The sequence below is a fragment of the Chinchilla lanigera genome, unplaced genomic scaffold (assembly GCF_000276665.1).
Source record: "Chinchilla lanigera isolate Chin_1 unplaced genomic scaffold, ChiLan1.0 scaffold00094, whole genome shotgun sequence".
Lineage (NCBI taxonomy): Eukaryota > Metazoa > Chordata > Mammalia > Rodentia > Chinchillidae > Chinchilla > Chinchilla lanigera.
Window position 1 is genome coordinate 1,092,888 of NW_004955495.1, and position 15,294 is coordinate 1,108,181.

General features: G+C 42.9%; 2 protein-coding genes across 3 annotated transcripts in view; both read right to left on the bottom strand.

Annotated features, from left to right (window-relative positions):
• The window catches only part of LOC102025923 (zinc finger protein 561-like), a 34,845-nt gene extending 31,801 nt beyond the window's left edge, over positions 1–3,044 (bottom strand). The window contains exon 1 of one of the 2 annotated variants that reach the window (XM_013505080.1): positions 2,965–3,044. The gene's annotated coding sequence lies outside the window, so the exon portion shown is untranslated. The remainder of the gene's footprint in view (positions 1–2,964) is intronic. The other variant, XM_013505081.1, reaches the window with a different exon arrangement.
• LOC106146326 (zinc finger protein OZF-like) overlaps positions 1–4,510 on the bottom strand; it is an 18,139-nt gene extending 13,629 nt beyond the window's left edge. The window contains exons 1-2 of the mRNA XM_013505049.1: positions 4,393–4,510; positions 2,965–3,281 (exon numbers count right to left, since the gene is read on the bottom strand). Of these exons, the coding sequence (XP_013360503.1) occupies positions 2,965–3,281; positions 4,393–4,510 (435 nt within the window). The remainder of the gene's footprint in view (positions 1–2,964; positions 3,282–4,392) is intronic.
• Between the last annotated feature and the right edge of the window lie 10,784 nt (positions 4,511–15,294).

A 15,294-nucleotide genomic window follows, 5' to 3' on the forward strand; every position in this document is an offset into this window, starting at 1 on the left:
ACAGCTTGACAAGTAACACTTGTAAAATATCTGCCCAAGTACAACATACACCAAAACAGTATTTCTGAAAATATATTTGAGTAGTGTTACTCACCATGGAACTGAACAATTTTCCTTTTCAAAACAACGGCCTTGCAGTTAAAACTAAAATCTGTTCCTTTTTTTCTCCTGAAAAATTTCTAAACAAGTTTTTGGTTTTGGGGGGTTTTTTACTTTATTTGTTTTTTAAGTCAGGGTCTTGCTACATAGTTCTGGCTAGCCTTGAACTCGTTATGCAGCCCAGGGTAGCCTCTAACTCAAGACAATCCTCCTGCCTCAGCCTCCTGAGGGCTGGGATTACAGGCGTGCCCTATCGTCCCCAGTAGTAAACAAGTTTTTAAAAATGTTGATTCTTGGGCCAGGGATATAGCTCAGCGGCACAAGTGCCTGCCTAGCAAAAGCAAGGTCCTGAGTTTGATTCCCAGTACCAAAAAAAAGAAAGTTGATTCAGAAAGTACCATATAGGCATAAGACTAGAGGAACGAAAAGTATTTAATGTACAGTAACATTAAACGTACATTTGACATAGAACATAAACCATGAAAATTTTCCTCTGAAAACGCACCTCCACAACTGTAAAAATACATATAGAGAAGTTTACTGGGTACACTTTACTCATGAATGCTCAAAAAATTGGGTAGAATGAGTGCTGGGGATGAGATAATTCTCTTGTGAAGTATCAACCTACGTGTTACTTTTTTATGTGAAAAAAAAAAAAAAAATAGAGTACAAGCCAGACACCCTGGTGCATGCTTGTAATCCCAGCTACTCAGTGAGAAAGGAGGACAGCAAATTTAAAGCCAGATGGGGCTACTTAGTAAGACCTTGTCTCACAAATTTTTTAAGGGGTAGGGATGTGGCTTAGTGATACAACCTTTGCCTAGCATGTGCAACACCCTGGGTTCCATCTCCAATACCATTAAAAAAGAAAAAGAAAAAGAAAACGCTGTGATAAATAACGCCTAGAATATATACCAAAATTATGAAGTATCATTCATGGAAGAACATATAAATGAGTGCCTTCCTAATAATATACAATTGGAACTACATATTACCTACAAACTACTCTGTAAATAGTCTAAGCCTACTGATTAGGTATTGAAATGTCACACAGATTTATCAGAAGGCCACCAGAGTTCACAGCTGTCCATGACAAATACAGAGTGGGATAATTGAAGACTATGGCTCAAAAACAAGTACAATCTAGAAACCTTGAATGGATCTTAGATACAAAAGCAACCAAAACCTACTTTTGATACAATGTGGAGAATTTTGTATTTTTTAGAGTAGGCATTGCATTGTTACTATTTTAAACTTTCTTCTTTTCCCTTTCTCTCCCTCCCTCCCTCCCCCTCCTTACCCAGTGCTCTCTGTCTGTCTCTTAATTTGCTAACACAGGTTCTCACTATGTAGTCAGGATAACCTGAAACTCAGTGATCCTCCGGCTCCAGTTTCCCCAGCCCTAGGATTACAGATATGTACCAGCACACTTAGATTTGTTTTTTAATTTTCTTGATTGAAATATATTGTTTTTAGTAAGACAATGTTACCTTTAGGACACGCATTACTAAAGCACCAAAGGCCGAGTATCACGTCTACCACTTACTTTCAACTTACTTATTAACAAATAATTCATACTACCACAAATTTATTTGGCAGAAGGCAAACACACATTACATATACGTGAAGTTATCACAATAGGTATTAGATGTTTTCCCAGTATGTTTAAGATTTTTCAAGAGAAGTGTGCGGAAAAGTACACTTAACGTAACAATAGTGTTAAGGGTATGAACATCTATGATTATAGCACTACAATAATAAGGCCTCCATTCTTTCTCGCTGAGGTCTGCTTTTAAGCGCTATGAAAATGTATTGATGGAAAAAAAAAAAAGAACAGCTGAGAGGCCATATTTTTCTTTGATATTCTGGTCTACAAGTTTACAGTCACGGGCCAGGGATATAGCTCAGTGGCACAAGCGCCTGCCTGGCAAGCGTGAGGTCGTGAGTTCGATTCTCAGTACAAAAAAAAAAAAATCTATAGTCACATACAGAAAAATGTACATTCTATACGTTCAAGAAAGGGCTGGGGATTTAGCTCAGCGGCACAGCGCCTGCCTGGCAAGCGCGAGGTCATGAGTTCCATTCCCGGTACCGAAAAAAACAAACTATAGTCACATACAGAAAAATGTACATTCTATACGTTCAAGAAAGGGCTGGGGATTTAGCTCAGCGGCACAACGCCTGCCTGGCAAGCGCGAGGTCGTGAGTTCCATTCCTGGTACCGGAAAAAAAAAAAAACCAAAAAAAGTCTTTTTCTGTTTTTATTTTTTGTTTGTCTGTTTTCTTTTTGAGACAGGGTCTCACTATGTAGTTCAGACTGGCCTGGAACTCACTATGCAGCCCAAGCTGGCCTCAAACTCGCAGCGATCCTCCAGCCTCAGCCTCCCGGGGGCTAGGCTAACAGGCACGCACCACCACGCCCGGGTGAAAATTTCTTTTTCTGTCTAAAACGGTCAATATAAAATAGGATCTAACAGGACAAAGCCAAAATCTCACGTGAAACATTCGTTTCTTTAAAAACAAAGAAGAGGGTCAATTTATTTAAGACAAGGTCTCTCTAGGTTGCCCAGGCTCGAGTGCTATTTCCGACCCGCCTGCCTCAGCCTCCCGGGGCGCTAGGTTTCCAGGCTTGAAGAGCGGAAAGATCGGGCGCGCCCCCAGCCCCAGCCGAGCGCACCCCAAGCCCCGCTCCTCCCCGCACCGACGCCCGCGGCCTCCCAGCCGCCCGCGCTGACAGGACCCGCCGCCTCGCGAACCCGGCCCCGCGCGCCAGGCCGCTCCCCGGAGGCGCCTCGGCGCCCCGGGCCAAACCCGCCCTTCCACATCCCCTCTGCCCCCAGGCAGTCCCCAGGCCGCGGAACTCACAAAAGCCGGAGTGGCCCGCACGACTCGGAAGGTAACAAGTCTCTCAGGCTCGCCGAGGCAGGGCCGGAAGAGCGCGCCGGCCGCCGACGTCACTTCCGGCCGGGGCTCGGCCGGCGAGGGGCGGGGCGGGCCGGGGGCTCGGCGAGCTGCGCTGCGGCGCTCGGAGCCCCTGGCAGGAGTCCCAGCTTCCTCCCGCGGGAGTGCGGCGGAGTCCTGCCACCGGCTCGCAGCGGGGTCAGGTGGTCGAAGAAGGGGCAGAGGCCAGAACGGAGGTTGGCGGGGCTCCGGGCGGGTCGTAGTCCAGGCGTGGGGGCCGGCTTAGAGGCGGGATCAGGCCTGTGGCAAGGTTTCCACTGAAGGCTCAGCCTGGGGCCTCACCCACAGGATACTCATCCAAAAACACTTTTTTGGTGCTTTGAGGCAAGATCTCGGTATGTGCTTTAGGCTGGCGTACAGCTCACTGCGTAGCCCAGGCTGGCCTCGAACTCGCACCTGCTCAGCCCAGCCCGCCCCCAAGTGCTGGGATGACAGGTGTGCTCCACCACGCTAGGCTTTGTGCAGAATTTTTCAACTCACTTCCTAGACCGCGTATTTTGGCCACCTACAGAACTGAGTAAAGAGTGTATGAGTCGCCCCAAAAATGAACGCTCTGGGTCTCTGGATGGTATCGAAATCACTACTTTCAATTGTTACAATCTTTCTGAATGTTTCCAACACTTCCCCTGCCTCCCTCTGCTCTTCCTTCCAGGTTGAAAAGCTGATGGGAGGAATCTGAGAGACTGAAATATTTTAACTGTGCTTTGGAGAATCACTGAAAAATCCTAACTCCCGCTGTTTGGTGGGAGTTAGGATTCACTTATTAGCAGCCCACTTGCTAGTAGATGAATCCCCTTGGCAACGAAAAGGTTAAAGCCCTTAACAGCAGAACTCTGATTAAAGCCGCTGCTTTAACGTTCTCCAGAGCAAGCTGTCAACTTCACGAGATAAGTACAGAGCTCCACTCATTCTTCCCAGTGGGTTCTGACCCATCTTCTCTAAAAGATAAGACACGCAGACCTCTTGATCTAAAGCTACAAGGCCCTTTGTAAGCCCAAGGAAATGGTCTTGTCAAACTTTATTTTTGTGTGTATTTTTCTGGCAACTTTAAACATACAATTTTAAACACAGTGTATGTGCTCCTGAAAGATCTATAGGGCTCTAGATGAGCTCAGAGACATTCTTTAGATACTCACGTTTGCTTCCACACCTTCTTCCTGACAGCCCCTCTCTTGGGGACACACACTGTCCCCCTTGACAGTGTCCTTGGGAAACACTCATCTTTACTTTTTTTTTTTTTTTTTTTTTTGGTACCGGGAATCGGACTCAGGACCTTGCGCTTGCCAAGCAGGCCCTGTGCTGCTGAGCTAAACCCCCAGCCCGTGCCTTTACGCTTATCCTTGCCTCGGTAAGCTCTTTTTACTGTTGCGCGGGGCAGTTTGGTAGCCAGTGAAGGGAAACTTGCATTTCTTGGCCTCTCTTCCCTCCGGTCTTTGTGCGTGGTTGGCATGCTGTAGGCAACTGAAGGGCCCTGGTCAGGGTGACTCCCTGGTGGGACCCGAAGGCCTCTGGGCTGTGACCCCACCACTGTGCACCGTCATCAGTGTTATAAGCTGGAGGATTGCGTTCAGCCCCTTGCAGAACGCTTTACTTTGCTTCTTTAACTAAGGGACTCTGGTTGGGGCCATTGTCCGGTGGGACCTGAAAGCAGCAGAAAGAGGAGGATGCCAGTCATAGTCCGTGAGGGTGAGAGGACACTTTTCTTCCCTTAGAACCTCCTTTGCTCTCAGCCCACAGCACTTGGCAGCAGAAGCTCACCCTGGTGAGTCAGTGTATACTGTAAGGACTCCTTCCTTGCTCTTTCCCTGGCTCTGCTGATCCTTTGCTGCTGCTGGCTGCTGGCTTCACCCACTCTCAGCTGAACTTCCTGACTCAGAAGACTCCTGAGTAACCCAGTTTTCCATCTCCCCAGGATGGCGATCTCCCCTTCCCTAGTCAGCACGGAAGAAATCAGCACACAAGGTCAGTTCAGGCAACGTTCGGCTGCGGGAACCACCGGTGACTCCAAAGGGAAATCAGGTTTCGCTGTTGGAGTGGAAGCCTCTCTTTTCCCAGGGGATGCCCGAGATTAGAGACCTATTGATGGCTTTTGAGATCTTTCATCCTTAAGGTACTCGTGGGCAGATGCTGCTTCTCCTGTAAAGTGGTGGGTCTCACGTCCTCTTTCCTTCTGAGCCGCCCTTGGGATGTATTCTTGAAAGTCGGTTCAAATTTGACACTTGAGCTCTCAGAAAGAAACACTTCCTTTTCCTGTGCAACACTGCCTGGCCTAAATATAAATTCCTAGGTTAGGAACTTTTGTCCCTTAATGGCATCCCGAATTACAACACCCTCCTACCATTAGATCTTTTCTGCAGTTGGAAAGGACGCTGAATTTCCTTGCATTTGGGCCTTCCTGGCCTTGTCCCAGGATCCCCGGCTGCAGGAGTGCTGGGTGTATGCCTAACACAGTCCACCTTTCGTGCTCCAACTTCTGAAACTGATGTCTGTAATGATCCTTTTATTGGTTTTTCTCTGACCCCAACTTCCTTCTGTCACTCCCCCTCTGTGCCCCAAAGCCCTTCCCTCTTTCTGACTCTTACTGTTGCAACTCTATGACGATAAAATAATAAAAGCACTACAAGGTATCTCTGTCCTGACTCACCTAAAAGTAAAAGGTACTAATTGGTACCTCCTAGGAAGCATTCTGACTAGTCTATAGTTATAAACCTAAAACTAAGAGAAAAAGGATTATTATAATCCAAAATGGCCAGTACATGTAAAAGTGCATTTTGAGCCAGGCCTGGTGGCACACCCCTGTAATTCCAGCACACAGGAGACTGAGGCAGGAGGGTTATTTCCAGTTCAAGGCCAGCCTGGGCTGCATAGTGAGTTCAAGGCCACCCTGAAGTATATAGTGAGACCCCATCTCTAAAAAAATAAATAACTTTGACTTTGTGAAATGTCTTATGTGTTTTTCTGCCTATTAATCTGTGTTTATAATTGGGTTTAAAAAGGGAAAAAAAAATCTTTCCCCATGGGCCCCCTGGGCTTGTGAATAAGCCACCTCTGCATAAATAAGCCTCTGCTGCATAAAGCCCCCTCCATGGCTGAAAAGGCAGCTACCTAAACCAGTTCACTCCAGTTTTTCCCATACTTTTATTATAGCCCACCCCAACCTCAGGATTAGAAAAAACTGTTGTTTGGTAATGACCAATATGATTTAAACCAAAAGATCCTTATAAGTGGGCATGATGGTACACGCCTGTAATCCGAGCACCTGGGAGGCTGAGGCAGGAGGATCACCATGAGTTCAAGGCCAGCCTGTCTCCAAAACAGATCCATATAAGACCACGGTGTGCAGGAAGTGAGCCCTCCTCACCACAGCAGCAACAGAGATTAAACTCCAAACTCAAGGTCTCGACAAGCAAATACGGGCAGGGGGAGGGGGGGAGCCTGTTAAAAGTGCCCACGCAAGAGATAAACACTGCCAAAAAGATAAAGACAGGAGAGGAAGGCCTGGACCTCAGACTGGCTCAAACTGGACCTTAAACCCAAACTGAATGGGGAATAGTAGGTCAGGCTGTAAAACTGGGTAGCAGGTGAAAAAGTGTCACCTGCAGCTGCGTGGAGGCCTGGCAAAGGACAAAGCTGGGTGAACCCCAGTTCACTCCTGTTTCCAGATGCTGGAGTGGGGGGAGGGGAGAGACAAACCTTCCTAACAGCCCATGAGAGTCACCAAGAACCCAGTCGGAAGCAGCTTGGCTAATTGTCCAATCTGTGGTTTCAGTTGATATCTTCAACTAATTAACCATGCCTAAGATACTTTTTGAAAACAACATGAGGGTCATTCTTACACTGCACCTACAGGGTTAATTTACCCTTCTGGGCTTTCTGCTTGTACAAAGATAATTTTGTTGTTGAAGGTCATGTAAACTTAAAGGTTTGTCAGCCCTAGCTAAAATGTAACAACTTTGCTCTTCTTTGTACTCCTTACCCTGTCTTGGAGATTGAATTCAGGGCCTTTGTACTGAGCTACATCCAAAGCTCTTGTTTGAGACAGGGGCTTGTAAAACTACCCAGGCTGAGCTCCAAGTTGTGATCCTCCTGCCTCAGCCTCCCATAGTGCTGGGATTACAAGTGTGCTTCTTTCTATTTTCTGCCAATACTAAAATAAATTGATCATTTGAAATTCTATGATTAAGCAGTTCTAACGAATATAAATATCTGTAAGTTGGGACCAAAAAAACCACAAATGTATCAAAGACATTTTAAAATACAAGTGTCCTCCAGGCTTGTGATGGAATATAATGGGTAATAAGAAAAGAAAAATGTAAAAAAGTGTAAGTATGGGGATATCTTTAGTAAGAAAGGAAAAAAGAGAGGAAAAATGCTTTTAGTTTTTTGGGTTTGTTTATTTGTTTGTTTGTTTTTGACAGGGTGTCACTGTGTAGTTCAGACTGGCCTTGAATGCACTATGTAGCCCAGGCTGGTCTTGAACTCACAGCAATCTTCCTGCCAGCCTTCCGAGTGCTGGGATTACAGGGATGTGCCACCGTGCCCAGTGGAAGCGTGTTTCTTAGATGAAAAAATTGTGTTTAAAGTGAAGAGGTCCTAAAAAAAAAAAAAAAGGTGAAGAGGTTCTCTTATAATATTGATCCACTCTTAGTAAAGTTTACTGAGATTGGCCTAAGAAATAAAGTTTTTGTAATTTATCGAGATAACTTCTTCTGTTTCTATTGTCAGGTTTTTTATTACCTAGGAAACTGAGCCTTAATAGGTTTAGCGTTTGTTTAAGTATTGGTTTATTGTAAAGTCTTTTAAATGATCAGCTTATAATTTCAGTTAAGTAAACGACTGTTATTTTAGGTTATTGTAATATATTTGACACTATCTCTGGAACTAGAGATATGTACACACCTAAGAATTAAATATGCTGTCTGGAAGTACAGAGTTTATAAATCTAGAGATATATGAGTCTAATATACACACAATGATTGTTAAGTGCTCTTTTTTTTTTCAGTATACATTCCATCTGAACTCTAAATGCATAAATGGTCAGTAAACATTTTGGCATTCCTGCTGCTTGGCGGTTTTTTGTGGCTGCTTTTATTGTTGTTGGTACCAGGAAATTGAACTCAGGACCTTGTGCTTGCCAGGCAGGTGCTGTGCCACTGAGCTACATCCCCAACCCCTGTTTGGAGTTTTTTTTTTTAGGCAAGGTCTTGCTATATAATCTGGGGTGGTCTTGAACTACTATGTAGCCCAGCCTGGCCTCAGACTTACAGCAATCCTTCTGCCCCAGCCTCCTGAGTGCTGGGATTACAGGCATGCACCATCATGCACTGCTTCTGCTGTTTATATACCGTATCGTTCAGATGGGGAAAAATATGCCATTTCACAGTCCTGCCATTTAAAATCTGATCTGCATTTGTTGGCTTTAATTAAACAAGCATTTTTTGGTTACTGCATAAATGAGATATATTTATGTATTAGGTAGTAGTTGTGGTCATTAACACAGTTTCCTAAATTTATGAGATCTAAAGCAATCCTTTGAGTCCTGTCAGTGCTGTTAACCTATGTAAGATCTAGTAAAAGATTTCTGAATTTCACCTCAAAAGTACAAAACTAAGGTGACAAAGAACCTCTATGAAATTGTAACACTACTGACTTCGTTACATGTTAAATAAATTTATGTTTCCCAAATATATAAGCCTTCTAAAGTACAGAGTTTAAAAAAGGATTTCTTGCCATATTGGTGCCCCCCCAACCCAAATTGTTTATAATGATAGACTATTTGAGGTCTCTGTTTATATGTTCTTAATTGTATTATGGTAATTATATGTACCTAAACACTGTACATTACAAAAAGTGCAGTTCTAATAAAAGAATTGGATGTTATTTACCTAAAGAAGATCTCTGTAAACAAAACAGTGCCTATGGGTTCTGATATAATAGCAGTCACAATTGTCATCTTAAAATCCTATATAAGATAAATAACTAGATGATCTTGTGAATCACTAAACTAATCAGAATTCCAAGAGTGGCTTTTATCATCTACAGTGCTGATTCCTCTCTAAAACGTTTATAATCAGATTCATAAAAAGGATTCTTGGGCGTGGGGATTTAGCTCAGTGGCAAAAGCGCCTGCCCGGCAAGTGCAAGGTCGTGAGTTTGATTCCTGGTACCGGAAAAAAACAAACAAACAAAAAGAAAGAAAGAAAAGGATTCTTAACAAGTTATTATGGTTTATATCTAGATGTTTCCCCTAGAACCTCATACCCTTTATAGGAGGGACTTTTGGAAGGTGATTGGATGATAGGGTTTACAGCTGTTAGGAGGTGGGATCTGGTTGGAAGAGGAGGTCACTGGGGGCGGAGTCTGGAAGGTTTTATCTCTGTTCACTTCCTCAGCTTCCGGGACTCCAGGTTGGGAGCGCCTCTCCTCTGCTGCGCTCCTGTACCATGCCTACTTGCCTTGGCGCCAGCGACTATGGACTGAAACGTGAGCCAAAATAAACCTCTCCTCGTTTAAGAAGTGGGTGTCTGGTATTTTGTCTCAGAATGAAGAAAGTGACTAAGACACGAGTACTACAGACAAATCAGTTCGTTCTTTGATTAAAAATCGGTAGAACGAAAAATTGTTTCTTGGTTCAATATTGCTACACAAACTAAATTTGTTTTACTCAGATTGGTTTTATTTTCACTTTGAAGATATCAATATGTAATACAACAAGCATTGTTAATTTCCCACCACTTTGTTTGTAACTCTGTATTGTCTGTATTGTTCTTTTGCTATTTTGTAAATGGTTGTCTGTCTGTTAATGTTTTCCTCCTTTTATTTTTAAAATAAAAAAATAAAAAATAAAAATAAAAGATTGGTTTTATTTTATATTTTCCTTTTCAACTCTGTAACTGTTATCTACTAACATTCTACAGAACAACTCCTAACAAAGACATGTGATCCAATGTCTTAGGATGGTAGTCATCACCTGTAGGACAGATAAAATTAAACTTATCGCTGGACTCCAGGTAAACACAGCCTAAGAGCTGCTCCTTCCAAACCTCTCTGTTGTTCAAATGTGACCAAAGGACCTATGACATAAACTCTAAGTTGTCAGTCATTTCTTCTCCAGTGTGGGACCAGGTAAGGCCACCAACCAGAACAGCATTCCAGCAACGAGGATCAAAGAAAAATGTGACGACAGGGGCTGGGGATTTAGCTCAGCGGCAAAAAGCGCCTGCCTGGCAAGTGCAAGGTCGTGAGTTCGGTTCCCGGTACCGGAGAAAAAACCAAAAAAAAAAAAAAAAAAAAAAAATGTGACGACAGTGTGGTCACTCAACATGAGGGGAAATAAGGCAAACACAAAACCTGCCAAAATCAAGGTTAAGTCACTTGTGTCATCCTTATCAAAAATAAAAGTCAAGAAGTCATTTTTTAAAAAAGTGTTCTTACAGATGGATGCCGAAAGGTAACTCTCACAGAAACTCCACCTAGGATCCATTTGCACATAATGTAACAGACCTGTCAGCAAAACTCAGATTTTAAAATGTTCACAGGTAAAAGACCAGCCACAGTCTGAGTACAAAAGACCATTGCCATGGTACTATTTCTCATGGTGGGGAATTGTTTGAGACAGAGTCTTGCTATGCAGTAGTTCAGGCTGGCCTTGAACTCGGTGTGTAGCCAAGCCTGTCCTTGAACGCATAGCAATCCTCCTGCCTCACACTCCCAAGTGCTGGGATTATAGGTGTGTGCTTCTATGCCTGGCCTATTCCTCATTTTATACAACTGTCTTCTGAGTTCATTTCTTCCAGATTCTACCAGTTCTCAAGGATATAGGCCCAACCACCCTCTGGACTCATTACATAAACCTAAAGTCTCTGCTTTCAACCTAGGGAATAAGAGACTCCGCCTTGGACAATCAGAAACTCAAGGGGTCCCTAACAATGTCAGCATTGGTTGAAGTTCCGCAGTTATGGATGTAACCGCTCCGTCCTTATCAATGATTTTTCGTTGCTGATGGGGGCTGCCTATGGGAAACGAAAGGGTTGAAACCCTCAACAGCACAGCTGCGTGAAAGCCATCCCACTAGGTGGACATCATAAGGTAACAACAGTGACTAGAACATTGCAAGATAAAGGCCCATTCATTTTTCCCAGTGAGTCTGGACCCGTCTTCTTTAAAAGATATGTATAGACCTCCTTATCTTATCTAAAGCAAGAAGGCCAGAGTAAATGTTCTTGTCAAATTGCAACTTTTTTGTTTTGTTTTTTTTGACACAAGGTCTCACTATGCAGTTCAGGCTGGCCTTAAACTATGTAGCCCAGGCTGGTCTGGAATTCAAGGCCATCTTCCTGTCTCAGCCTCCTGCATGCTGGGTGTACAGGCATGTACCACCATGCTCAGCTCACCAAACTGCAACCTTAAACATAATTTTACAGGCAATGCGGGTGCTCCTGAAAGATCTCTATAGCGTTTTAGATCCAAAACAAGATGTTCTTTAGATAATCACATTTCCTGCTTAGACCCTCAACCCTTTATAAAATCACCAATCTCTCACCCTGACAGGGCAATTCCTCTCTTGGAAACTCAACCAGTGTCCCCTTTGACAGTGTACTCTGGCCTGAGTAAATTTTCATCTTACTCTTACCATTGCCTGGGTAAATTATTTCTGCCTCCTTCATCACCAACCCTCCAAACGCTGTCTTGCATGGCATTTCTGGTCAGCTGTTTCTGTAGTCCTCAGTTCTGCCGAGGGCCCTGGACCCTGAGCAGAGGAAGATGAGCTCAAATTTGATTTTCTTTTCTCACATCAGGTCAGAGAAATGCTTAGTCCCCCTGTGACCACTGACAGAATTGTTCACTGCTCCCGAGAGAGTCAGTTCTGGAGGCTCTGCTGGTTATGGCTTGAGGAACGAGTTTATCAGCTTGTATGCAAGGAGTTTGTGTTCTCAGTCGGCCATTACTGTCTAAAAAACAACCCCGAAGCCTCGTAGCTGAAAACAATAATTAATATCAAAAACCTTCTGCAGATGAACTTGGCGCGGCTCGGTTCTGCTGATTTCTCTCGGTCAAAATGAGTCCTAAGATCAGCTCACACAAAAAGGGAACGGAAATAGATTCCATCATTTTGGGAGTAGCTTCAAACAAGCTCTGGCTGTTTGTAGTCCATTACAAGATGTGCTGGGAGGGGCTGGGGATTCAGCTCAGCGGCACAGCGCCTGCCTGGCAAGCGCAAGGTCGTGAGTTCGATTCCTGGTACCGGGAAAAAAAAAAATGTGCTGGGACTCTGTCAAGGGCCCGATCTTGATTCCCCACCTAGATCTGTCCAGTGGCTCATGAGGGCCTGCACTTACTTCAGGATCTCTCTCAAGTGAGGCTCAGGCGGTGCATTGTGGGAGATGCTATATGCAAATAGTCTCGTCCACTGGGGAGAAAGAAATAGTATTATCCAAGACAAATTTCAAAAATGAATTTAATGTTTTAGGGTAGCAACTAAAAGAAAGCGCGTATATTTCAAACATCAAGAGTAAAATCATTTCAATGAAAAATATAATCAACTGCAAGAGTGAAGCACAATGAAAGAGAAAGAAACAAAATGTTAGAAATTACTCCAAATTTATTACTAATTAGGTTATACACAATGGAATAAATGTTCAAGGTAAAAGAAAAGGATTGTTAGTCAGAAGCTTTCAAGTATTTAGAGTTCTTTTCATCTCCAGCTAAAGTATATATAAAAAGACACATCTGGGCTTAGGGGTGTAGCTTAGTGGTAGAGCACATGCTTAGCTGAGCAAGCCCTAGGTTTGATTCCCCAGCACCAAAACAAAAACAAAAACAAAAAGACTACAAAGAAAAACAAAAGCAAGCTGATGTTGCTATACTAACACTTAACAGAATCAGTGAAATAGAAAACATACCAGAAAGCTTAGAATTTTCTTATTTTCTTACAGTACTGGGGATTGAACCCAGGGCCTTGTGCACACTAGACAAGCACTCTACCAGTAGCTACGTCCCCAGTGGAAAGTTTAGACTTTCACAGACCTGGCTCAGAATACACCTCAGTGGCACAGCATCCACCTACTATGCAAAGCTCTGGGTTTGATCTCCAGCACCACAAAAAAAAATAAACAAAAACAGAAAAAAGAGAAAAAGCACAAAACTGAATATTCTCTGCCAAGACTAATGCAAGAGAAAGAATGCACAAAGAAATCATTCTCAAATGCAAGAGACCCAAAATAAACTTCATTATACAACAAGGAAACTTCAAAAATACAAGTTTTCCTTGCATATGTGAAAATGAAATCATGCCTAGAAAAATATATTCATAATGCTTAAGATATTGGAAACCTTAGTTGTCCTATAACCGTAAGAGAAATTGAGCAAATAGCTTAAAATTGTAGAAAAATGGATACCTAAGACAATAATTAACAACTGCTCTACAGCCAGATAATTTAACCATGAAAAAGTTACAAATTTATAAAACATGAGTACACATCCCAATACAGCATGATACCATCATCATTTACATCACAAGACCATCATCATTTTGGTAGTGCTAGGGACTGAGCCCAGGGCTTTGTACACGTGTACTGTACCTCTGAGATCCACCCATACCACATTTTTCTTTTTTTTTTTCTTTTTTGTTGAACCCAGGGCCTCACCCATGCTAGGCAAGTGTGCTACCACTGAGCTACACCCTTAGCCTCTACTTTTTTATATACAAAAAAATTACATGCTAAAGTTACTGAACCATATCTTACAGAGCTTTTTTGTAACACATTAGTAAACATAATCAAGTTAAGTATTAAAGATAGTCCAAGCCCAGCATGGTGGTGCACACCTCTAATCCCAGCACTCTGGGAAGCCGAGGCAGGAGGATCACTAATCTAAGCCCAGGTTGGGCAACTTAGCAAGACCCTGTCTCAAAATAAAAAATGGGCTGGGATGTAGCTCAGTGCAAAGGTCCTGGGTTCACTCCCCAAAACAAAACAAAAAAAAAGGAAATAATATCCAAGTTGAGTTTACCTAGGAATGAAAGGTTAACATCAGAAAATCAATAAATCATGATCAATAATGACCATATTTATTAGCAAATCCTTTCATTCATTCACACATTCAAGTACTTATCATGTATTATGAGCCAGTTGTAGTTCTAGGTGTTTGAGGCTTACCAATGAATGAACTGATTGTGATAGAAGACAGAGGTAAAGCAATCAACAAGTCCAAGAAGAATTCAGCCTCTGCAATTCTTAAATATTGGGAAACCTTTATGGAGGACTGGGTATTTTTTTAAAAACTATACCCATTGAGTCAATAGAACGGAGAGTATATTAGAATTTTGAAGAAAAAAATGCAATTTTTACTATTTTTAATCAGAATTATAGTGGAGGTCATAATCACTCCTATAAAGGCAAAAATTATCAAACAATTGAAGTAGAAAAATAATAGTCATTACCTAAAGATGATATGATTGATTGCTGGAGCACCAAGAAAATGTGTATGTAAGTGCTCTGCCCTATCACTCCCAAAATTCATATTTATAATCTAAGCCCCAATGTGACTGTGAAGCCAGAACCTCACTTTATGGTAGGTGAGGTTGAAAGGGTGCAAAGCTAATGCTACAGGGCTGTGATCTTATCACAGGAGAAAGAAACGGGCCTTGTCTCAGTCTCATGAAAGATACTAGTACTGAGATGGTGTTCAAGGAAAAAAGATATCTTAAGCAGCTTTGAGACTGAGTAATAGGTAGAGGATGGAAATATTTTTGTTTTGTTAGTTTCGTTTTTGAGACAAGGTCTCGCTACATAGTGCAGGCCAGCCTTGAACTCACTACAGAGCCTAGGCTGTCCTTGAACTCATGGTGATCCTGCTGCCTCGGTCTCTGGAGTGCTGGGATGACAGGTGTGTGATACCTCACCAGGCCTGGAAATGTTTTTAAGTGCACTCTAGAAATAAGGACAGTAAGGGCTGTTCTGGTGATTTGTCATTTGAGGATGAGGAACAGGTTATTAGAAAATGGAGAGAAGAGCTGAGTGTGGTAGTACATGCCTCCAATCCCAACTATTTAGGAGACCGAGGCAGAAGGCCACCGAGTTCGAGGCCACTTGTGCAATTTAGCAAGGCCCCATCTCAAAATTTAAAACTGGGGCCTGGTAGTGCATGCCTACAATCTCAGCATTCTAAGATGCTGAGGCTACAGGATCAAGTCCAGCCAAGGGAGCTTAGTGAGAGTCTGTCTCAAAATAAAAA